The sequence below is a fragment of the Ictidomys tridecemlineatus genome, chromosome 5, assembly GCF_052094955.1.
Source record: "Ictidomys tridecemlineatus isolate mIctTri1 chromosome 5, mIctTri1.hap1, whole genome shotgun sequence".
NCBI classification, from domain to species: Eukaryota; Metazoa; Chordata; class Mammalia; order Rodentia; family Sciuridae; genus Ictidomys; species Ictidomys tridecemlineatus.
The window spans coordinates 156236099-156262356 of NC_135481.1; the positions used below are offsets into that span (position 1 = coordinate 156236099).

The 26258-nt window shown below is 37.1% G+C and overlaps 1 protein-coding gene across 4 annotated transcripts in view; it reads right to left on the bottom strand.

Moving 5' to 3' along the window:
* Kiz (kizuna centrosomal protein) overlaps positions 1-26258 on the bottom strand; it is a 123044-nt gene that overhangs the window by 25593 nt on the left and 71193 nt on the right. For all 4 annotated transcript variants that reach the window (XM_005334611.5, XM_013362539.4, XM_040274459.2 and 1 more), the window contains 3 exons: positions 18495-18579; positions 8833-8998; positions 7784-7849 (listed from right to left, as the gene is read on the bottom strand). In XM_005334611.5, coding sequence (XP_005334668.2) covers positions 7784-7849; positions 8833-8998; positions 18495-18579 — 317 coding nt within the window. The remainder of the gene's footprint in view (positions 1-7783; positions 7850-8832; positions 8999-18494; positions 18580-26258) is intronic.

Genomic DNA, 26258 nt, shown 5'->3' on the forward strand with positions numbered 1-26258 from the left:
AAAAATGCATCTGTACTGAATACATACAGATTTTTAAAAAATTATTATTTCCTAAACAAGACAGTATAACAACTATTTACATAGCATTTACACTGTATTACATATGATGTTTGTGAGTTTTATGCAAATACCAAGCTATTTTATATATGGGAGTTGCAGTCTTTGCAGATTTTGGTATTCAAGAGAATTCTGCAACTGATTCCCCATGAATACCAAAGGATATACTTCCAACACTGTTCATGGGAGGTGATTTTTCAACTCTCAAACTCATGGAACCCTTAAGCCGGTATAATCTTGATCAGAAGCTAATTTTCTTTTTTTTTTCTGGTGCTAAGATTGAACCCAGGGCCTCATGCATGAAAAGCATGTGCTATACCATTGAGCTATGCTCCCAATCCTAAATAACTTTTTAAAAAAACATTTTAATCAATTTGTACTTAATAATTCAAGAGAGGAATCAGAAATAATGGCAATCAGTATTATCTTTATCATCTAAAGAAAGACTAGAAATAATCGGTATGAGATAAACTATATGTTAGAAATGTCAAATATGAACCCCCAACTCCCACCACTGACTGTAGCAGGTTGAATGGTATTTCCCCTACTCAGTCACCTCCACCCAAATTCATGTCCATCCAGAAACTCAGAATGTGATCTTATTAGGAAATACGTTCTTGCAGATGTACTAGCTAGAAGGTCAAGATGAAATCCTCATGCACTTACAGTGGGTCTTAAGTCCCTTTAATAAGAGGAAATGACCCAGAGACAGAAAAGAAGATAATGTGAAGATGGAGGTAAACATTGAAGTTGTGCCACCATAAGCCATCAGAGGCTGAAAAAGACAAGGAAGAATTTCCCCCCAGAGTCTCTGGAGGGAGTACAACTGTGCTGACACCTTGATTTCAGACTTCTGCATCCATAACTGTGAGGGAATAAATTTCTGTTATTTCAAGTTTATGGTAGTTTGTTTTTGAGACTTGCCTAGGCTAGTCTCAAACTTCTGGAACTCAAGTGATCTTCCTGCCTCAGCCTCCTGAGTAGTTAAAACTACTAAGTTTGTGCCACTATGTCTCACTATGTTTGTGGTACTTTGTTACAGCTGCTCTAGGAAAATAATAAACCTTCTGGGCCCCGATTTTATCAAAATACCTAAACCATGACTTCTTTTCTCTTTTAGTTTGTCTCCCGTGCAAAGATTGAACCCAGGGCCTCTTGCATGAAAAGCATGTGCTATACCATTGAGCTATGTTCCCAATCCTAAATAACTTTTTAGGTGGTACTTCAAAACATGATCTACAAAGGCACTATGATGGCTTTGAGACATCTGCTCTATTCCCAAACTTGGGTATTCACCTGGATGTGTTAGAAAATGCTATGCCTAGGTTTCACCCACCAAGGGTTCTAATGTAATTGGCCAGGGGTATGTCATGGGGATCCCACATGGGATTCTATCATGCAACCACTGTGGAGCATCTCTCCACAGAAGCAGTTAATTTCCTTGAATGCAAAAGCACTCATCAACAGCACTCATCAGAAAGGTGTCTTTTATTCTTTAATGACCACATTAACTAAACACCACCACCCAACAATGAAATAAGGAATGCTGGCTATTGGAAGCAGCAGATAGGAGGACCCATGGGAGAAGCCCCAGCAGACTGACTCCTGCCCAAGAGACAGGACCATGTAGACTGCAATGGACAATCCCACAGCTATGATGGCTTCCCTGGTTTTATATAAGTAGGGGATTCCCTGTCCTAAGCACAGCAGGTAATATGTCTCTACTGATTCTAATTAGTAAAGCATATGAGACAAGACAGGGGAAGCACATTCTAAGCAAAGCCTTGGTACTGGAGATGATATGCCACTATAATTTGGAGGTTCAAAGTTGTCAGTGCAGTCTTTTCTTCCAGGGATAAATCTAATCACTGATGACAACCTGGCCATTGTTATGTTTCTAACTCTTTTCAAATTTAGTGTAAAACTCAAATAACAACGTTTGGGGAGGTAGTCCCCCAGAACTCCAAGTGGCATAGTGCAAATCTATGCTGACCCCCAGGAAAGATGCTAAATGGATGTGTTAGTATGACCTGAAATATTTCAGCTTGCCAAAGAATATCAGTGAGGAATGGCACAGTGAGGCAACCACTTTCAACACAGCTTGACCAAGAGAATTGGTGTCAAAAGAATAAGAGGCTGAATGGACATTCTTAGAGGCTTAATCCTCTTGAGATAAAAGCAGAGAGCCCTTTTCACATGGAGCTTAAGGAGATGAGTTTTGCCAGGATGGGCACGTGGGTGGGAAAAGCATTGGTGGAGTAAATGACTGAAAGAGACAGTATTCTGGTCTGAATCAATAATTTAAAGAAACTACTTAATATCCCCATTTTTATTCATTTGTTTGACAAATTAAGTGTCCACTATGTGGCAAACACTGTGTTAGGTGCTGGATTTTCATGACATTTAACATAAGGTAAAATGAAAACTCACTGCTAAAAGTTAAATTTAGATAAATTTAGTGTAAATACAAGCAAAATTTCCAACAGAAGAATTTAACCTTGGAGGGTTATAAGTAGTTCAAAGGGCAATATTCTCTTATAATATTGATAATCCTCACTGTCCTCCTGGCCTGAGTATTTCTGGGAAATACTGTTCAGAATTTCCTTTTACCTGCACATGATCTCAGAGGCCTAGCTATGTTGACTAGCCCCACTTTCCTCTCAGTATAACCTGAACTTGGAAATTGTTGGGAGTTGCTCACTTCTCCAGGCATAGCCCAAGAGAAGGAAAAGGTGTGGCTTTGTATATCATTGCTTTCAAAAGCATTCTTGTGGAGCTCATCTTTGTTATGATATACCCTGATATTTGATTGAACTAGACACTCTGTTGCAATTGCCTTTTTAGTAAAACAAAAGAGACAGGGTGATAGAATAAAAGGAATTTAGGACTCAAATCCTAAAGTCAGTTTTATTCCTGATCCAACACACTAATTACACAGCCCTGAGCAAGACATACCCTTTCTAAGTTTCTGTTTGACCATTGTAAGATGAGTTACTAATATTTACCTTATAGGATTATTATGAAGATTAGAAATGATGGAGGCTTACTGAAGACAGGGGCCCAGTCAGTGCTGTTGTTGGTATCCCAGAATTCAGCACAAGAAAAGACGTAATACACATGTAAATGATACTACTTATTATATATGGAAAACTACATACAGATATCAAAATTAATCTTTAATTTCCATCTGGATACTTTAGTGAGAACAACAGACAAATAAAAGTGTACACTGTATTAACAACAGAGGATTGTTAAGACTATGGGAATGTTTACTCTGGTTGTGTGTTTAGATTTGTGTACATGAGGGCTTCTACGTAAATCTTAGGACAGAAAACTCACATAATGGTGATTAACAAAGCAAATGCCTTTGGAATGACAGCAAACTCCTTAAGGATGAGCCCTCTGCCAAGAAAACTCAAGTTTTGGGGTGATCAGGAAATAAGAATGGAAAATAAAATATAAGAATGTTGGCATATTGATTCCTTTAGTATAGAATAAGAATTATGGTCTCAGTATTAGAATGATGCCAAAGTTCCAAGAAACAGGAATTTGTTCCCTTAAGAGAGCCATGATTACTGCCACAGTTCAAACACCCGGCACAGATTCTTACACCTGGAAGACAGCTTAGTGTTGCTGAAATGAAGAGCTTGAAAGTTCTTTTATTACTGAACTATACTCTATAATTGTGTTCTATAAATGTTCTGCTTTGTATATGGCAGTCTCTCAAATATTTAAAGATAGCATTATGCCCTTATCAGGTTAAACATGCCCAGGATGTTTCATCATTGTGAAAATGGTGTAACTTCAGAGTTTCACACTCCAACACCTCTTGTACTTGCCTTGGATCCCACCTCACCCTCCTTCTTTACTATGTGTCTTCTGTAATGGCTATAAAGCTAACAGACACAGAGAGAAGGACCCACACTAAAGAAAAGCACTCTGGACTACTGAAAGTTGCTAGCATCAGGTGTGATGTTTAATGCCTATAATCTCAGCTATTTGGAGGCTGAGATAGGAGGATAGCAAGTTCAAGGCCAGCCATGGGAACTTAGTAAGACCCTGTCTCAAAATAAAAAAAATAAAAATGACTGGGATGTAGCTTGGTGGTAGACTGCCTCTAAGTTCAATGCCTAATTAAAAAAAAAAAAAAACTAACTACTGTAATCTGGTCAATTTGAAGAACTGCTTTAACATATAGCTTTTAACTAAAACATCTGGTTGTAGTTACATTAGAAAAAGTCTCATTTGAAAAAAAGTCTCATTTGAAAGCAATACTGTCCACCAGGGAGGTTCACACAAAACAGAACTACAAGAAAACAACAAAGATAACTTTACTGTAATGAGAAAACTGTCCCTATTAGATTGGTTGTTTTAAAAAACATTCCATACATGTTTGTGTTCTTCCCACTCCATGTTCCATGAAACATTAATTCTATTGGCTGTTAATAGGAAGGATTCCATTTTCAAATAGATGATAACTTATTTGAAACTCTACGTTTATACTTTTTAAATAATTTCTCCACTGAAGGTTTTCTTCACATCTTCAATATGCTCCTGTGTATTCTGTATACTGCAGAGGGAGACAGATCACACAGGGTTTGGCCATAAAAAATGACACATTGTTGAAGTATTTTCTGGGTGAAGCATTGCATAGAATACATTTTGAAAAATGCTACATTGTCTATAAACACTTATAAGGCTGCACATTAGGGGAGGCTTGCTGCCTGGTGATCAGGTGCCCTGCAATGCCTTCAGCTGTGAGCACATGAGGGTTACTAGGGGCAGGCAGGCACTCATGGGCAGAGATCCAGCTTTGTGACCAAGGAGACCCCAGCTGACTCCATCAGCTTTCTGAGATTCTTCTCTAAGTTTTCCTAATTAGAAGTCCCAAAGTAACATGAAACTCAAGATTCCTTTTTGATAAGGTAAACATCCTTCTGGATTCAAATCATCAAGTATGTACTCAAGTGGAAATTTTGCAGGAACTAACTTGATGGTACTAAATTACAGTAGGTCCATGCTTGGGCTGGTCTTAGTCCTAAGAGGCTACCACAAATCAGGGAAAGTTAGCAGGTGACAAATGACAGACTGGAGGTATCCAGACACCATCTGGGGGCTTGTCATCAAATTTCTCTGTGACATGGCATCCCATTTCCTCTGCTTCTTTTCTTCTTTAGAGTTTGCTTTGTGTGGTTCCTTTGACTAGATGTCATTGGTTTAGAATTTTGGTTTAGAACCAGCACAGAAGACCAACAACCCTACTATTATTTACAAGATTATTATTATACATCAGACATAATATGTACCATGTATCTAGTTTTTATGTGGCAGATGAACATGACTGCATTTAAACTTGGAAGACAATCCTGTCAAGTCCGCTTTCTCTGTACAAAGGCTCAGTAGGTAGAGAAAAAGAGCAGGGAGTGAAAAGACATTGATGGCTGATGCCAAAGCCTAGGCTCAACTGCTATACTGCCTTAACTTCTAGGGGAGAGTCTGATATTCCTTTTCTTTGGAATATTTTAGAAAGAATTCAGACCATACAAACACAGCCAGTAAGCACCTATACAAACCCATACTTCAACAGAACTATTATAAAGGGGTGAGTGGAATCTGTCTTAAATCAAACAATACACTTGCTTTATTCTACTAAAACACAAATCTTTAAATAATTATGCCAAACCCACAAAAATTTAATGATGGTCAGAAACTTAAGAGACCAAGGTGGCTACAATGACAGCAACAGTAATAAGCAGAACCAAGATGCAAAACGCCCTTCAATAAAAACTTTGTGGGAGATTCAAGGGTTGGGGGCACAGAAGAATGAAAGTTTGGTGGCAAAGACAGAGAACAGCAATGCTTTAACAAGCAAGTGGCTTTCCAAAAGTTTTTCATGTCCAGCAGGTTGTTGGAATTGCAGTTTCTTTTATAAAGTCTTACTTGCGAATAGACTTGATTACTTTTAGACACATCATACTTCTTTCTGCATGAAAAGAAGATTTAAAACCTTGAGAAAGTAAGTGACAGACATAATGAAGAATGAAATTATGTCATTTGCTGGTAAACGGATGAAACATTGAGCTAAGTGAAATAAGCCTGATTTAGAAAGTCAAGGATTGAATGTTTTCTCTTATGTGAAACTTAAGGACGGGGGAGATGGGGGAGAGAATGAATTCTAAATCTACCAAACAATGCTGTGTCCATGTACGAATACACCACAATGAATACTGCTTATATAATTATAATGCACTATAATTAAAATAATAATTATAGAAGGAAGATCAGTAGAGCAGAGTAATAGGGTTAGGGAAGGGAAGAGAGAGGGGAAGGGTAGATACTGGGGAATGGGATTGATCAAATTATGTTATGTGCATGTATGATATGACATAATGAACCCCACTATTATGTATAATTATAATGTACCAATAAAATTTTTAAAAAAGAAAGTCTATGAGGTAATAACATTTGCATTAATTTGGGGGCATTACTTACAGCAAGGAAGATGGGGAAAAAGTACAGAAAAGAGAATTAAGAAAGGGCAATGAGGTCATTTTCTGGTTTCTCCTCAATAAGCCTTATAATTTTAACTCAAACAAATCCAGAGACCATTCATTACATACTTCTACATTCAAAAGTAAATACAAGTAAAAGGCATCTAAATGATTTCCTAGTTATCTTCAGTTTAGGATCTTCTAAATTTCTCCTATTAATAAAAATAATCAAGTGGGGACCATAACAGTTTTCTCAAAACAATAAACATCACTGAAAAAAAATTTAAAAGGAAAGAAAACCCCTGTATTTTGGAGTGAAATACTATCTGATGTACAAAATAAATAATAATTGTTCCATTATAAGCTCCTTTTTTAAAAACCAGAGTTCATCACAGAAGCATGAGTTTAAAAAATTAATCATCATGCCATGAATTGTACTGCCATAAAAACAAACCATTCTTTTCTGCTTATAAACAAGAATAAAACTTCCACATATGCAGATGCATGCCTTAATACCTCGGTGCAATGGTGTATTTACTTGTATAAATATTTAAAGTCAGACCTTCGAATTTATAATGAAGTAGTACACCACTTTACAAAATAAGGTGCTAGTAAATTTAGATGTATAATAAATAGAACTCTGTTTAGAATACTAATTGCTGCTGTTGATATTCTAAACCTAAAAACAGTAATTATATCATTCAGATTCCCTCTAAACACACCTAATACTTGTGCGGAAATCTTAATAGGTCTTGATGAAGGCTGACTGGTGAAATTTTTGAATTACCAGGTAGGATGTATAATGAGGCACCAGAAAATTTCCTGTCTGGAACTTTTTTCCCCTGTTCTTATTTAATGGATACACCTGTAATTATTACGGGAAAAAAAAAAAAAGAGTAAAATCAGAAACATCTGTACTTCATCATGCAATGACTGGGTGTTCCTCTGGGGACTGACCATTCTCAGATGCAGGTGCTAAAAGGCTGCATGATGGAGAATGCTCACATGTGTAAATGTATAACAACATCATGATGAAGAGTTCAATAGACATGGTCTTCTGCCACCTTAGTCTAGGATAATGTAAGTTTGTATGTTATGATCTTATAATTAATGCTCCAGCATACTGTAGTTGAAATACTTGCTCCTAGCAGGGTTCACAAACCACTAATTATAATGTTCGGTTATGTAAAAAGACTACAGACTATGTTTGAAACTGTCAGGCAACCATAATTTACCTGTGATTGGGACCTTTGCAGCCAGGCTTTCTTCCTTACTTTCGTCTTTGCTGCCACTTGAAGCTTCTAAAAGTTGAATACATGACCATAAAAATGTATTTCAAAATGATGGAACAGAGTTTTGTTTCCTCTATCCCTCCCTCCCTCCCTCCCTCCCTCCCTCCCTCCCTCCCTCCCTATTTTTGTTGTGCTAGGGATGGAACAGAGAGCTTTGCACATGCTAGGCAAGTGCTTTACTACTAAGTTATCCTCCTAGCTCCACTTTGGGCTTTTAACTGCCATTCATTTTATTTTCACTGTCTCTTCATTCCTATTTTTGGTTAGTTTATTTCTTGTCTGAAATAGCACTGCTTCTAAGAGGAAACTTATACTAAGGTATCTCTATGTTGAGGTTATGAAAAATAATTTAGCTTTGACATCTATCAAATTTGGAAGGGACTTAAAACAAATGAGCCTCAAATCCTCTGCATGTAAATTGACTTATGGATATTTTTTAAGCAACTCATAGTTGTCTTGGAAATACCATTAAAGTGGTTTACTGGCAGGTCTTAACAGTAATGCCAAAATAACCACAGTTTCTAGGTACTAACAATTGATTATTAAAATTTGGAGCATAAATTCACTGATTCCTAATTATCTGTGTAGACTCTGGTAAGGTTCTATTACAATTTAAAAGCATGTTTAAAATTAAGTGGCATCAAAAACTTCATAGTACTTCACAGAATCATTTTAATGAAATCATCCTCATCTTTACGGGATCAAAATTATCCACTGCCAATTGATTAGATTTGCTAAGATTTTATAACTTATAAATTCTTACTCCATTAGAAATTCTGCAGAGCTACAGACCTACAATTAAGTTTTCCAATCCTGTTGGACTAAATGAGAATGTATATATCTATTGCAAGGTGAAATAAAACAAAGAACATTTTGCATCTTAAAATCAGAGATAGCTTCTAGTCATGGTATTTTATAGGTATACCTTAAGAAAGACGATGTTGCATTCACTCTGAATGCCTTTTTGCTGTGGATAGACTAACAATAATTACCTTGTTCCCTTGTACAAACACTGTTGAGCCACAGAGCCGGTTTTGCTTCCTTTATTCCACTATTGTCATTCAGAATAGATGGCAAGCTGCAAGATGATTCATTACTATGAATAGCTGACCTATCACCACACTCTTCTGTAAGGGCTTTTTTCAATAATGCTGTTGCCTACAATGTTTCAAAGAAAGCACAAAGAAATCAAAACAAATTGTAACCACATTCTCCTTGGTCTCAAAGACCCAGCCTTCAAATTTAATTTTGGGTTAAGTCTTACTTAGGATTTAATTTGCTTCCTAACATTAACTGAAATTAAAATGTCCTCAAGATAAAATAACATCTGGTTATTTTTCCAGCATAACTTAATTCTTCACAACCATTTACACTTATAATAGTATATTTTCTGAGGAATGAATCTTATGTAGTGCAGAAATGTTTTTCTACTTGTGAATTATGTGTATAAGATGTGATCACTTCTGTTAATCTGGGCTGTTTTATCCTTCCTTCAATATATATAAAAGTCAGAGTGCCTGACCTCCTTTCTGAAGAAAAGATTTACACTTTCATTGCACAAATCCTATTTTCCAGGCATGTAACACAGAGGTAGTCTGGATTGAGAAAGACATCTAGAAAAAAACATGACCATGAAGTATCCCCAATCTCCTAGAGGTGACTCCTGAACTCCCTCCAAATGAGAAGATGGCAGAAAAACTTTGTGGCCAAGGAAGATACACTGAGCAAAAAGAAAACTGACCTGATTCTAAATCCTAATCTTCAATCAAGGTTAAAGAAAATCTGCACTTTGCCTTTAAGTCTGCTGGTGAGATGGGAAAACTTACCTGCCATACTGTCTATCTTTTTTCAAAGTGCACTAGACTGTCTTTCTTAAGTAGGGGAACACAGATTTTATCATAGCCAACTTGAGAGATGAAAAAGTGGCAATAAACAGGAGTAAGGTTAGAATCTATATCTTTTAATTTTTCAGTCAGCACTTTTCCCCAAAGACATAAAAATATGCTGGTAAGAGAGTTAAATGTTTAGTACACAACCATTGATCACATCCTATTAAAAAACGACAATTTGGGGCTGGGGATGTGGCTCAAGCGGTAGCGTGCTCGCCTGGTATGCATGCGACCCGGGTTCGATCCTCGGCACCACATACCAACAAAGATGTTGTGTCCGCCGAGAACTGAAAAATAAATATTAAAAATTCTCTCTCTCTCTCTCTCTCTCTCCTCTCTCACTCTCTCTTTAAAAAAAAAAAAACAAAAACAAAAAAAACGACAATTTGCTAAGGTAGTTGAAGAAAAAACTTAGGTGGTAGTGGTGGTCACCTTTCACTGCTATCTGACAATGACAGAAAAACAGGGCAGTGTCCAACTCAACATGTGAGGAGTGGACACAAGACTTTATAATATGAATAAAATAACTGGCCAAAACCTCACAGGTCATCTTTAGTCCATGACTGTATAAGTAGTACAATTACTCAGCAAACAATGAGGAAAAGAATAATCTATGCTTGTAATCAACACAGAAGAAGACAGAGATGCTCTGGCAGGGAGAATCAATGAAGCAGAACATGGGAGAACTAGCCTTGCTCATTTAGCTCTGAAGATATTTCAAACCACTGTCTTTAGATCTGACATCCCTGAAAGGCTACTGCCTTCTGCCTTCCTAGAACTGACTGGTTTCTTGGACTCAGGGAAGGAACAGCTGATTTGGGAGATAGGGATAAGGGATTCTAGTCCTTTAGGGATAAGGGATTCTAGTCATCGGTCAAAGGACTTGGGGTCAAGTTAGCCTTGTAGGCAGGACCTTGTTGCAGTCTAGTTCTAGCGACCAGAGGCTTTTGCTCTGTTTGTGTAAACTAGTTCCTGGGTTTTATCCTAATTGAGATAAATCTCTGTTGGAGTGGTCTGCTCAGTATTCTCATTTCTGAAGACTGGGAGACTGGGCCTTTAAAGCTCAGGCCAAAGCTGGTTCCCATCACTAGCTGTCATACTGCCTCTATCCTAGCAGCATGTGTGGAACTCTTCAACTTACCTGCTTCCAAAATCTGCCCAGAAAGAAAAAGGGAAAGAGTAGATATTGCCTGTTTGAACTGCCATCACTCAACTATGAATGTGCCCTCTGGACTGTCCTGAGGGTCTCCATCCATCCTGATCTAGTTGGTGCCTAGTAATCCTAAGCATATGAAAAGCATTTAAAAATATGAACAAAAACAACTGGGCTAAATCCTATAGCAAAAGCTATAATTTTCATTTGCTGAGGTTTAAAAAAGTTGATTCTCAGAGGCTTCAAATCTGTACTTCTAAATTATATTACTTTATGTAATAGCTATAATTAATAATTTATTGATGTGACTTCTTAATAATAATTTTTTTAAACAAATTAGAGTATTGAACCCGGAGGCACTTTACCACAGAGCTACATTGCCCCCTGCCCCACTGAGCCACCCCACCAGCCCTGTTTTTTGGAGACAGGACCTCACCAAGCTTGGCCTTTTGAACTTGTGATCCTCTTGTCTCAGTTTCTTGAGTAGCTGGGATTATAGGTGTGTGCTACCATGCCTGGCAATAATCACTGTCTTAGCACACATCTTAAGAATAAAATTGTTAAAGGTCTTTTGAAGTTTTTAAAACTTTTTTCCTGTAGAATTTGTAATGCAAAGATTTATAGTTCTTTTTTCTTTCCCCAGTATTGAGATTGAACCCAGGGACTTCACCACTGAGCTCTATCTCCAAACCCCTTTTTGTTGTTGTTGTTTTGACTTTTTTGGTACTGGGGAATTAAACCCAGGGGTGCTTAAGCACTGAACCACATCCCCAGCCCTTTTTATTTTTTGAGACAGGGAAGTTGCTTAGGGACTTGCTAATTTGCTGAGGCTGGCTTCAAACTCATGATCCTCCTGCCTCAGCCTCCTGAGTTGCAGGGATTACAGGCATAGTCCATCATGTCTGGCTTTCCTTTTTGTCTTTTCTTTTGATGGGATCTCATTAAATCTCTGAGGCTGGCCTCAAAATTTATAATTCTACTGTCTCAGCCTTCCAAGTAGCTGAGATTACAGGCATGCACCACTGGGCCTGGCCCAGATTCAGACATTTTTAAGTAATTTAAAATAAAACAACTTTATCATTGCTCTCCTCCCCTAAATTCTGAAACTGTTTTGGATTATAAATGACTCAGATTATTTCTCTCTAGTCCCCATGCAAGGTATCAGAATCAAAAGGAAATATGTCAAATTAACAAAATGGAACCAGAAGGCCATATAAGAAAAGTCCTTTATATATATGCTTATGACAGAATCTATGCAAGGAATTCCTCAAAACTGCAGTATTCCACTCCACACAAGCCAGCTGCAATATTCCTGGTATGCTGTTTAAACAAGGACATTTGCCTAACAATAGCTGTCTCCACTGGGGAGACAACAAACTGCAACAAGCTCCTATAATCAAGGTCTTTGTTTTAAGATAGTTATGTGGACTTCTCCATTTCTAGCACTTCTCTTTTAAAGCTGCCCCTTTGTCTAACCACTTTGGATGCACCTATGGTCCACCACAGCATGTGTATCCAGGGGATTGCATGTATCTATAATCACAAATAAATTCTGCTTCAGAGAGCTGGTATCTGTTAAGCATTTTAGACACTCCTAATGCTACAAATTGATCTCTCTGTTCCATGTGTCTGTTTCATATAGACCCTTTTCTTGTTTGAGATGGATTTGAACTGGGCTTCAAAAGAATACAGAATAAAATGCTGTAATATCTTTCTAATATGTCCCCATATGTTTGATAAGAATAACAATACTACCAACTAGTTCTGTGCTGAGATCTCTTCTCCATGGTGAGATCTCTACTCGATGGTGAAGTAAGTAATGTGGTGGGCATACCACTACAAATTTAACACATTAAACCCATATTTTGAATTCTATGAATATTTCAATAAAATTAACACTTAAAATATGTTGAAAAATCATAATCTAAACTTTACATATCCTTATATATCCTACAAAATTTTCATATATATATATATGAAATATACATATATTTTCAAATGCTTGAAAAACCATCTATTTATTACTTTTCTCAAAAGAATACAACTTTAAAAGCGTAACATTATTTCAAAATTATCATAAGTGGTATATTGATTGCCCAATTTAAGTTTTTACAGGTTTTGCTCATCTGGGATGATAGGACTTAATGGGTTAATTGATTTTATGTATTTTATCCCATTTATGTTCACCACTCAATATTCATTTCCAGAATTTTTTCGACAGAAACATTTATAAAAGAAAGCACTCATCTCAGGCTGAGGTTGTAGCTCTGTGATAGAGCACTTGCCAAGCACATGTGAGGCACTGGGTTCAATCCTCAGCATCCCATAAAAATAAATAACTAAGATAAAGGTATTGTGTCCATCTACAACTAAAAAAACATTAAAAAGTACTCATCTTTTAGAATACTTCTGTAGGCAATTTCTCAAAAATGAGTAATTTATATCCATAAAGATTTTGGCGGATGGTAAAATTGCAACATAAGAATGAATGATTTGACTCTACTAGACCATGGAACCAAAAGAGAGAGCTGTGGATCTGCCTAATTGGTCATCTGTAAAGGAATCCACAAGTTCCTAACAAGCAGGAAATAATGATAAGGGGATACAGAAACAAAAGTCAGTCTTAGGCAAGGAGAGGTTATAAGTATTCTAGTCAAAGACAACTTCTTCAGAGTCAGGGAAAACATCTGTAAAAAATTCTTAACACACAATGCTTGCAGATGTCCCCAAAATAGGTACTTGTGGGGAAGCCCCAATTTGAAAGAGCTTATCTAAGAGTGAGGAAACAAACTTGTGCCTGCAAAGGGACAAAGGCCCAGAGAAGGGTTTTAGCAAGCTGTCTTACACATCTCACACTGGGACTGAATGAGTTTTGCAAATTAGAGTTCCCTCTCAAAAAGTACTGCCAGATAATCTACCATGGTCCTTCTGATAGGGCTTATGAATGGCCTATGCAGAGCTTTTAACTTGTCTATTACTAATAAAGGCTATCTTTGAATTACATATTTTTGGAGCCCAGGAAGGGAAACTGAAGGAAATCTCACTGTTCTCAGTAGTCTGAAGCCTAGGTCAATACCAACAAATAAGTCCCTCACCTTTCTGCCTTTCCAGGAGCAGGAGACAAGACTTGGAAATCAAGCACCAGGGCATCTATGAGCATCTATGATGCTGATACCTCTGTATTTCAGATTTTACAGCAGTTAAGTCACTCTATGAACTATACTTAGTAGTTTATGTCTAGAATTATAGACCCAGTTCTATTAGAACTTTCCTCAAAGTTCAGTTTAAATATGGATCTTATAATGTTTAGAACCACAAGGATCATCTAGGTTGACTTAAGTTACACCAAGAAACAATTTACCAATTTATATATTCAAATGCAAACATAGTTATTAATGGAAAGGACATTGTGTTCTGACACCAGTAAGAAAAAGGAAAGGCTGCTAAAAATATTTAAACAAAATGTACAAATTTATATTTTAAAAGTTCTCATAAATCAGTAAGAAAAAGTATTACTTATCTAATGTACAAATGAGCCAAGAATATGAACTGGCAAATTATAAAAAAGTACAAATGGCTAACAATTGGGTAGGAAAAAGTTTGACCTCAATTGGAATAAAAAGGTCAAATGAACAACAACAAAAAAAGGGATATCATTTTTACTTCTCAAATTGGTTCCAAAAAATTGATAATATTTGTTTTATAAAGAAATCAGAGAAATGATATTTTCATTTATTATGGCTAATTCCTATGACCCTTCCAGAATGAGATCTAGCAATGAATAGCAAAAGCCTGAAAGATGTACATATTTTTTGACCTAACAATCTATACCTAGGAATTCATTTTAGGGAGATATCATAGATACTTGAAGAAACCAAATTGTACAGATGTTCTCTGAAGCTTTCTTACGGGATGAAATATTAGAATAAATTTATTTGTTCAATAACAGGTAACTAGTTAAAGAGAGAATGACAAGAAACCTGTGTAAACTCATTTGAAGTGAGGTAGAAGAACATGTATGAAAGAAAATTCTTTTGAAGCAAGTGGAGAAAAAAAGGAGGTTATGTGTATAAAAAATGGAATGCATGTTTGTCAATAATATTAAATGTTAACCTCAATGCCAACAGTTATATATGAATTATATTTGTTTATCTTGGTATTTCAAAGTTTTCTTGCTTCCTCCTTGATTTTTAAAGAAAACACATGATAGCTCTAAAGGAATCTGATTTCTGTAAGGGTAGTACAAATACAAACTGAATATGAAAGGAGCTGATAAAATTAAATTCCCTTCTACATATAAACCAGTTCTACTAACACAGTTGCAAAAAAGCAAGGGAATTAAAAACCATGGCTATAGATGGTAGATGACATTTTCCCCTAGTACACAGATTTAATTGACTTTTCCTCAAGAAACTTCTTTCTGGACACCAGAAGTAATTTTTTAGTGTTTAAAAGGAAAACAGCACCATCACTTAAATTATACTTAAGTGAAAGGAGAGGAAGATATTTTGTGCATTTAACAATTAAAAGAAAGAGGAAATATTCATATGAGTCTGCAAATGAGTATTTAGGAAATAAGAACAAGAAAACAGTCCCTCATTTAGGGACTGAATCTTACTGGTGAATAAAATTAGTATGTGTATGATGGGGGACATGACTTGACTTAATTCTGAGTTGCTCTGCCTTGTTGAAGTTCTCCCGATTGGAAATAAGTATCACTTAGGAAAAAAAGGACTTTTAAGTCAATTTGTATTTTTTTTTTTTTTTTGAGAAGGGTACCAGGAATTGAACTCAGGGGAACTGGACCACTGAGCCACATCTCAATCCTCTTTTGTATTTTATTTAGAGGCAGAGTCTCACTGAGTTGCTTAGGGCCTTGCTGTTGCTGAGGCTGGCTTTGAACTAGTGATCCTCCTGTCTTAGCTGCTGCAAGTGCCACTGCACCAGCCCAATTTGTATTTTAATGAAGCACCCAACTCACATTTTTTTCCAGATAAAGTAATTACAAATATTTCTGAATTAAAAGCATGCAGCTCAATTATGTAATTGCTCAATGGTTATATGGGCACTGCTGGATCTTATCTGGTCTCAAGAGGATATAATCTGAGTTTCTGTGGCTTTGATGATGTATTTACTCAAGAGAAGGGATTGACTGGAGCTGACAGCACAGGGACCCACAGGTAAACATGATTTTCATGTGGCTGCTTAATTAGCCATTTACCCAAGAGATCAAAGTAAATATTTTAATCTTTACCAGACTCTGAACCAAGTAATTTCTAATAAAGCTTTCTTAAATTTTGAAAATGACTTACTTTTAAGATTTTATCCAAAGAGAGATATTTAACCCATAGTATTTACTAAATTTATATATTACTTCAATACACAAAACAATTAAAAGATACTGTATTTGCTAATCATAAAAGGATGGTGTGGTCTGGGGACAAAGCTCAGTGGTAGAACTCTTGCTTAGCATGTGTGAGAGCCCGAGTTTGATTCCCTGCAACACACACACACACACACACACACACACACACACACACACACACACACACACTGTGTGTAAAACCTAAACAGTTTCAGAGCCCACAAAAACATTTTGGAAATTTCTAAAGTTCACAAGGCTTGCCTTGCCTCAATCATTTTGGTAACATTGCTTCTTTGGGGGTGTGCATTTCTTCAGCCACACCTAAAGATTTAAATGTTTGAAAAACTGCCTTTTCCATTTTTAAAAATGGGTTGTGTCATTAATTTATTGGTACATTTTATGATTATCACTAAGATGAGACTATGATGAGTTAAAAAGGAATAAACATCTACTGGGGGAGGCAGATTATTATTTGACTCATTAGTTATTAGTTGGGCAGCGCTCTTCCCCACTAAATGAAGGTATTATTTGAAAAATTATGAATAGGTTGGTTGCTTGTAACTTGGAGCATGTCTTCTAATGTAAACAATACCTTTTAAAAAAAGATTAGATAATAAAAGGAAGTCAACCAATAATTATTTCATTCTTAATGTGGCTGAGATATGATATACTTGGAATGAACAAAAACAGAAAACAATGTTGTTACAAAAGAGTGTCAAAGAAAATGAAAAAATTGAAACAAAATTCTTAAGATCTATGTTAATCAGCTGTGTACAGTAGAGCCAAGTCTGTAATCCTAGCAACTCAAGAGGCTGAGGCAGGACGATTGCAAATTTGAGGTCAGCCTCAGTAACTTAGTAAGACCCTGTCTCAAAACAAAAATTTAAAAAGCTGGGGATGTGGCTTAGTGGTAGAGCATCTCTGAGTTCAATCCTCATTATGCCAACCCCTTCCCACCAAAAAAAAAAAATAGACCCCACAAATGTCTTGCTTTTCTTAAAGCATACTGAAAAATTCATACAAATGGTATCTATCTCTAACAAAACAAAATGATACATTGTTTATCGAGTCACACACAATGTAATAAATGAAAATTCACAGGAAGGATATGCACAAGATGACCTTTGAAGATGGGCTTGTAATCTATAAAGGACACACAGGAGGCTCTGTCTCTATCTGTAATCATTTATATCTTTCCCACTAAGTAAAAGATAGGGGGAAGGATTAGCAGAGGAGGGGGTGAGAAGAGAAAAAGAACAGGAGAAAATGACAAAAGATAAGTGAATGTGGGAGGGCAGAAGAAGTGGGGAAAGGACTGGTGGATTTGGGGCATGGGATTGGTGGGTGCATCCTATTTTGTATACAGACGTGGTTGGAATGCTTAAAAAAAAGTCCTTCTTCTTTCTTTTAATTTGGGGGGGCAAGGAAAGAAGGGGCTTGAGGACTACTAAAGGTGCTCTGAACGGTTTAAGGGGTTTTAGAAGGCATAGCCACATGGGTATGTGACATTAGAGATAGAGGTCCCTCTGGGAGGGACACATGTAGAATCCTTGAACTGTGTGGATGACAAAAACAAAACCCCCAACCAATCAACTTAGAAGTCTGAAAATCTTGTTATATAAATGGAAAAAAAATACTTTGAAACAAGACCTTTCACAAGACAATCAACTTAGGAGAAGAAAGGTGTTTCTCTGAATATGACTTTTTCAGGGAATGATAAATAATAGAAACACTAAATCTGGGCTTCTTGGTCCTTTCATTGTGCTCCTCAGGAATTTGCTCACTGTTTTCATTTTCTATTCAGCATATTCAAACTTTCCCTCCGCGCCAGCTCCTGAGTCAGGTTTTTCCTTTCTCTTGCCCAAACCATGGCAGAGCTCCCTCTTTTACTGCCTCAATCCTAAAACAAATAGATAAAATTCCCTAAGGGACTATAGAAATCATTTCATAGCACTGTCCAGTAGCTCTCTAAAACCTACTAACTGAACAAAGTCTCTCTAGCTTGGGACTAGAGTAGTGTACAATATGGCGAGGGATTGAAATCAAGAGCACTTGGCCACTGAGCCACATCCCCAGCCCTATTTTATATTTTATTTAGAGACAGGGTCTCACTGAGTTGTTTAGTGCCTCACTTTTGCTGAGTCTGGCTTTGAACTTGTAGTTATCCTCCCAAGCCACTGGGATTATAGGCATGTGCCACCATGCCTGGCTGGTCCACAATTTTGATTAAGAAAACAGGTTACTTACCTCTTCTTTCAGAGGATTATGTTCTTTCAAGGTGGTAATACACTGACCCAAATGTGCCCCCAGTAAGTCTGGGACTTGTTTAGATCTGTAAAACAGAAACAGAAGACACACCACAGATTTACAGCATAATATTCCCACATTTTTAAAGGCAAGTTAGTAGGAGAAAGTTTATCCAGAAAAGTCTGGAACCAAACTTTAGTTCAAACATATTCTGAACTAAAGAAACTTTGAGCTTTAAGTCCAAATATTTTTTTTTTAATTTTAAAGTTTTTGGTTATGATTTCATTGCTAAATGAGCATTCTCAACTTTGGCTGCACAGAGGACCACCTGGGAAGCTTTGTAAAATCTGGTACCTAATATCTTACAGAGTTAATGTATTGATAATGGAATTGGGCTATGGTATGGCCTAACTGTTGGTTTTTTTAAACTCATGATGTGATTCTAAAGTGTAGCCATGAACTTTGGAAGTCCCTCCAATTAAAAGTAAGTAGAAAGACTTTTTTTTTTTTAAGTATTTCAATCATTCCTGTAACTAGTATAGGAAGTACTGTGTGAATGGTTCATTTCCTAAACATTCTTAAGAGAAACAGATCACATTTGTTTCACTTTTACCATGTTCTGCTTATAATTTAAGAAAAAATTAAGATACTATTATCAGAAAGTTAAAAAGTAAGGCTGACAGGAGTGAGATGAAATCTTAGAGTAGTTTTGATTTGCATTTCTCTAATTGCTAGAGATGTTGAACACTTTTTCATATATTTGTTGATCAACTGTATTTCCTTCTGTGAAGTGTCTGTTCAGTTCCTTAGCCTTGCAATCATCAAGAATACAGGCAACACAGGCTGGGGCTATAGCTCAGTGGTAGAGTGCCTGCCTCACACATGTGAGGCACTGGGTTCAATCCTCAGCACCACATAAAAATAAAGATATTGTGTCCACCTACAACTAAAAGAAAATATTAAAAAAAAAAAGAATCTAGGCAACAATAAATGTTGGCGAGGATGTGGTGAAAAAGGCACACTCATACATTGCTGGTGGGACTGCAAATTGGTGCAACCACTATGGAAAGCAGTATGGAGATTCCTCAGGATACTGGTAATGGAACCATCATTTGACCCAGCTATCCCACTCCTTGGTCTATACCCAAAGGACTTAAAATCAGCATACTATAGTGACACAGCCACATCAATGTTTATAGCAGCTCAATTCACAATAGCTAAACTATGGAACCAACCTAGGTGTCCCTTAATGGTTGAAAGGATAGAGAAAATGTAGTATATATACTCAATGGGATATTACTCAGCTTTAAAGAAGAGTAAATTTATGTTATCTGACTGTAAATGGTTGGTGTTGGAGAATGTTATGCTAAGTCAAATAAGCCAATCCCACAAAACCAAAGGCTGAATGTTTTCTCTAATATGCAAACACTAAGTCACAATAAGGCCCTAGAGGTGGGAGGGTGGGCACTAGGGAAGAATAATGTTTCCATAGATTAGGTAGACGGAAGTGATGGGAGGGAAAGGGAGGGGATGTGAGGATAGGAAAGATATTAGAATGGAACAGACATTATTATTATATGTATATATGTAACTGTATGTCCAATATGATTCTGCAACATGTACACTCAGAAAAATGAGAAATTATATTTCATCTATGTATCAAAGTGCATAAATGCATTCTATGTTACATATAGCTAATTAAAACAAATAAAAATTTTTTTAAAAGTAAGTCTATACTGCTGTGTAGACAGTGATATTATTAAACTAAAAGCAACCAAAAGAAATGTCTCATTATATGTTTGCAGAAAATGTACAAGATGAATCTGGAGCATCCTGCTGTACCAGAAAATAAGGAAGCTCTTAAAGATTACTGAGTCATGTCAAAGGATTTAAGGGCTATCATCTTGAAGGGGCTCCCATTGGTCAAAGATGGGACAATCTGAGCCACAAAAAGAATAACAAATGTAATGGACTGAAACAGCATAACAATCTGTGAGTTCATTTAAAAGTAAATAATAAAAATAAATAAAACTTTAAAAAATAATAAAAACCTTGGGAGTCAGTCCAAAAAAGGGAGAAAACCTCATCCAATATAATGATATACATGAATTCTGAGGACACTATGCTTTCTGAAATAAACCAGACACAAAAAAGACAAACACTGTATGATTCCACATATATGAGATGACTAAGAAAATTATATAACAATACACTTTTATACTGGTGGCGTCAATCTGCCAATGCAGTCTCAGCATCACTAACAATGGGATGATAAGATGTCATATGCTGCCTGAGGAGATGGAATGAGAAGTATCAGTGCCACCTATAACATCCTTTTGCTTAGTCTGAAACACAATCACATATCCAGATCTCTAACAGTTTAGAGGTAATAGAGGGAGAGAGGAACTGGTTAAAGAATACCATAAAAATATAACCAGCCAAATCCAGCATGTGAATTCTCCAGGACAAATGACCCCACTCTTTTAACAAACTGATGGTATAAAAAAGCAGAAGGAGAGATTGTCACAAAATTTTAAATAAGAGATTTTAAGAGACCTACCAACCAATTGTAACAGGGGGACCTTATTTGAACCCTGATTCAAACAAAACAAATGTAAAAAAAAAACATGGACTAGGCATTAAGTAAACTAACTAAAATCTAATTAGGTAATTAAATTAATATCCAGTCATTGGATAACTAAAGAATTTTGTATTAGATCATTATATGTTAGTGATGCAAGTATTTGTAAGTGAAAAGATATGTTGTTTGTTTTAAACTACTCAAGAGAAGTATGCAGGTAAAGGAGAGATATAAAACAACACTGGCAAAATGTGGACAGTTGATGGAGCTAAGTGACAGGTATGTAGAGCTTCAAATGTTTAAAAATTTTCAAATACAAAGTTTTAAAAAAGGGTACTGATATTTGACACTTACTCTGAAATACACAGGTATAAGAGACTGATAAATGAACAGAATAATGGATAGAAAAATATGAGGGTGCATTAAAACATCAATGGCAGAATCTGAGTGGTAGATGTTCACTTTTCAGTATGATTGCAATTTTTTATAGTAAAATGTTTAGAAGATGTGTGGACAAGGAGATGTTTTAAGCTGCTTCCTTGTCATTTGGTATCACTGCCTTCTGCTCTTCATGGGTACAGTGTCCTCATTGAATCCTCTGTCCTCTAATGGGGACAGTTATGGGCTTCCTGTCCCCATTAGGGCCATGCTGGGGCTCTGCCTTGATCAAGATTAAAGTCCCAGTCTCATACTTGCTCTGAAAACCAAGGGTCAGAGCCCCTTTCTCTTCTTATTTTACTATTATAATTAATATCAGTTTTCTTGTAATAGAAATAAAGTTTGTACTTGGAGCTCAAAAAAAAATGTTTGGAAGGAGCTAGTAATGTCACTCAATAGAACTGCATTTATGTAGCATGTGTAAGGCCCTGGGTTTGATCCTAAGCACCAATAAAAATAAATTTTAAAAAGTAACCAATTAAATTAGAAAAAAGTAAGGATAGGTCAATTCAAAATTTTATTGAATATGTTATATTAAAACATTTGCCTAACCCGACCTTAGTTTTTACTAAGGCTTGAATAAAGTGGGATAAATCAATGGGATCCTGTAACTTATGGAAAAGCTTCCAAGGATGATTCTAAGGCTTCTGACTCATTTAATAGAAAGCCCCCTTCAGCAACTTACCTTTGCTGGTTCCTAATATACCTCAATGATGTCAAAAAAAATTAATGTTCAATTCCTTTGTTCTGACTCCATGTCATAGGTGAAGAAACCTTTACCTTTATATTTAGTTTTTCACTAGATTTTCCTATTGAGAAAATGCACTGACTAGCCTCTAGCAAATTCTAGTCTATTCAGCAATTATATTTCCCATAAGTCAATTGTGTTTTTGAAAGCAAGTTTAATTAGGATGAATTAAATAATGAGAGAGAGTCTTTCTGGTGATGCATACATGTGGTTTTCTGCAGAAACAAAGCCAAGGTGAGGTTATACTTACTATCACTCCAGCCAACTGCAACTGCCCTTTGGATCGCAGTGTGCAAGAACTAGCTAAGGTTTCCATTTATTGTATTTATTTCCCACAAAAGGGCTAAACCAATTAACTTATTTGCTCATGGTCAAATAGCAAATGAACTGTTAAAGAATGTACAACAGTTTAGGATTTGTGCCTTCTGCATAGCTGAGCCAATCCATAAAGCCCCAAACCAAGCTTTCCTGCAGATTTACTTTAATACATATTAGGCAAGAAGTGTAAGAATCATGGCTATCCTTGAATGAAGTCTTGCTTATGTCTCTACATAAACACACCAAATCAGAAACTGATATGTGGGTATGATGAATTTACAGAATTTTTTTTCTCTTGAATTTTACAATTGGAAAATGTGTAACATTGATGCCTCACTGAAAAGCAAAACAAAACGACAACAACAACAAACCCAAAAATGCCAAAAAAATGCAAAATAAAAAAAGCTTGAGCTGAGGCTGTGGCTCAGCGGTAACACACTTGCCTGGCATTGTGAGGCACTGGGTTCGATTCTCAGCCCCGCATAAAAATAAATAAAATAAAGATCAATCAACAACCAAAAAAAATTTTTAAGAGGGAAGATGGCGGCGAATGGAGTGCATCACCCCCGTCTACTGCGTCACTGCACGGGTGAAAGATGAGTTAGAACGGCCAAAAGCTATCTTGTTAGGAATTTCCAGCAAAATTGGGGTGCACCGAAACCTAGAGGAAGGATTTCCATCGCCCGAGGATTGGTTACTGGGCTCAACCGCGAGTAAACTGTCCGCCTAGAGATACAAACTGTTTATTCAGCGGCCCGCCGGCTGCTACAGACTGCGGTGCTCTGGGAAACGCCGAGCTAGCAGAGAAATGGTGCTGCAGATTCTGTGGGCTCCTGCCGGCTGTGCCCTCACTGTGCTCCGGGCTGAGTTCTGGGTTTGAGATGGGGGAAGGAAGCGGTCCAGTTCTGTCCTCCACACCGGTCAGTCCACCGAGGAAGCCAGCGGCCACCATCTTGGAGAGCTGACATCACCATCGCCAGGTTTCCACAGATTGCAGCTCATTCAGCAATAGAACAGGTGTGTGTCACTTAGACCATCTCCCATACAGCGGGGAAATCACATAAAATCTCCCCGGCTTTCCGGGGGCATGATTAACAGAGTGAGCGTAAATAGAGGCCTGGGGAAAGGTAAAGGCACCTGACCTCCAACTCCCCCCTCCCACTAGCAGCAAAAAACGAAACCTGTCTCGCCAGCTCTCAGAGGAGGGGCTAGTGGAGGGAATCAAAACAAGGTGCCGGTTCCCAAAAGCCGCACTCCACATCCAAGAAACTGCAAGCACAGAGTGTAGCTTGAACTGCTGAGAGGTATCACACTGGGAAAGGCCTGGCTCACAGGAGAAGCAAGGGGACTAGAAACCAGGAATTAACCTAAGCTAACAGGTTTTGAGAGACACCAGTGGGTGGAGGAGGGAGCGGACTCACACAGATTGTTTCCTACAGCCGGAGGGCAAAATCTTGGCCCGTAAGGCACAGCACCACCTACTGGAAGCAAAGAAAATAGAAGCCTAACAGTGTCCCTTTTTTCTTTTTTTTTTTTTTAATTTTTAAAAATTTTTAAATTGACATGATAATATACTTAACAGACCCAAAAGGGTCTACAAAGAAGCTGCTAGAGTTAATAAATGAATTCAGCAAAGTGGCAGGATATAAAATCAACACGCATAAATCAAAGGCATTCCTGTATATCAGCAACAAAACCTCTGAAATGGAAATAAGGAAAACCACTCCATTCACAATATCCTCAAAGAAAATAAGATACTTGGGAATTAACCTAACAAAAGAGGTGAAAGATTTATACAATGAAAACTACAGAACCCTAAAGAGAGACATAGAAGAAGATCTCAGAAGATAGAAAAATGTACCCTGTTCATGGATAGGCAGAACTAACATCAACAAAATGGCGATATTACCCAAAGTTCTCTACAGGTTTAATGCGATGCCAATCAAAATCCCAACGGCATTTCTTGTAGAAATAGATAAAGCAATCATGAAATTCATATGGAAAAACAAAAGACCCAGAATAGCAAAAGCAATTCTAAGCAGGAAGTGTGAATCTGGAGGTATAGCGATACCAGAGTTCAAACTGTACTACAAAGCAAAAGTAACAAAAACAGCATGGTACTGGTACCAAAACAGGCAGGTGGAACAATGGTACAGAATAGAGGACACAGAGACTAATCCACAAAGTTACAACTATCTTATATTTGATAAAGGGGCTAAAAACATGCAATGGAGGAAGGATAGCATCTTCAACAAATGGTGATGGGAAAATTGGAAATCCATATGCAACAAAATGAAATTGAATCCCTTTCTCTCCCCAGCCACAAAAGTTAACTCAAAATGGATCAAGGAGCTAGATATCAAATCAGAGACACTGTGTCTGATAGAAGAAAAAGTTGGCTACAATCTACATATTATGGGGTCGGGCTCCAAATTCCTTAATAGGATGCCCATAGACCAAGAGTTAATAACAAGAATAAACAAATGGGACTTACATAAACTAAAAAGTTTTTTCTCAGCAAGAGAAACAATAAAAGAGGTAAATAGAGAGCCTACATCCTGGGAACAAATTTTTACCCCTCGAACCTCAGATAGAGCCCTAATATCCAGAATGTACAAAGAACTCAAAAAATTAAACAATAAGATAACAAATAATCCAATCAACAAATGGGCCAAGTACCTGAACAGACATTTCTCAGAGGAGGACATACAATCAATCAACAAGTACATGAAAAAATGCTCATCATCTCTAGCAATCAGAGAAATGCAAATCAAAACCACCCTAAGATACCATCTCACTAGAGTAAGATTGGCAGCCATTATGAAATCAAACAACAATAAATGTTGGCGAGGATGTGGGGAAAAGGTTACACTTATACACTGCTGGTGGGACTGCAAAATGGTGAGGCCAATTTGGAAAGCAGTATGGAGATTCCTGGGAAAGCTGGGAATGGATCCACCATTTGACGCAGCTATCACCCTTCTCGGACTATTCCCTGAGGACCTTAAAAGAGCGCACTATAGGGATACGGCCACATCAATGATTATATCGGCACAATTCATAATAGCTAGACTGTGGAACCAACCCAGATGCCCTTCAATAGATGAATGGATAAAAAAAATGTGGCATCTATATACAATGGAGTATTATGCAGCACTAAGAAATGACAAAATCATAGAATTTGCAGGGAAATGGACGGCATTAGAGCAGATTATGCTAAGTGAAGCTAGCCAAGCCCTAAAAAACAAATGCCAAATGTCTCCTTTGATATAAAGAGAGCAACTAAGAACAGAACAGGAAGGAAGAGCATGAGGAAAAGACTAACAGTAAACAAAGACGAATGGGGGGAGAGAAAGGGAGAGAGAAGGGAAAGCATATGAAAATGGTAGGAGACCTTCAATGATACACAAAATTATAAGAGGTTATGAGGGGCAAGGGGGAGGGGGAAAAAGGGAGAGAACTGAACAACAGCAGAAGAGGTAGAGAGGGAAGAGGGGAGGGGAGGGGAGGGGGGATAGTAGGGGATAGGAAAGGTAGCAGAATACAACAGTCACTAATATGCCATTATGTAAAAATGTGAGTATGTAACAGATGTGATTCTGCAATCTGTATTTGGGGTAGCAATGGGAGTTCAAAACCCAATTGAGTCAAATGTATGAAAGATGATATATCATGAGCT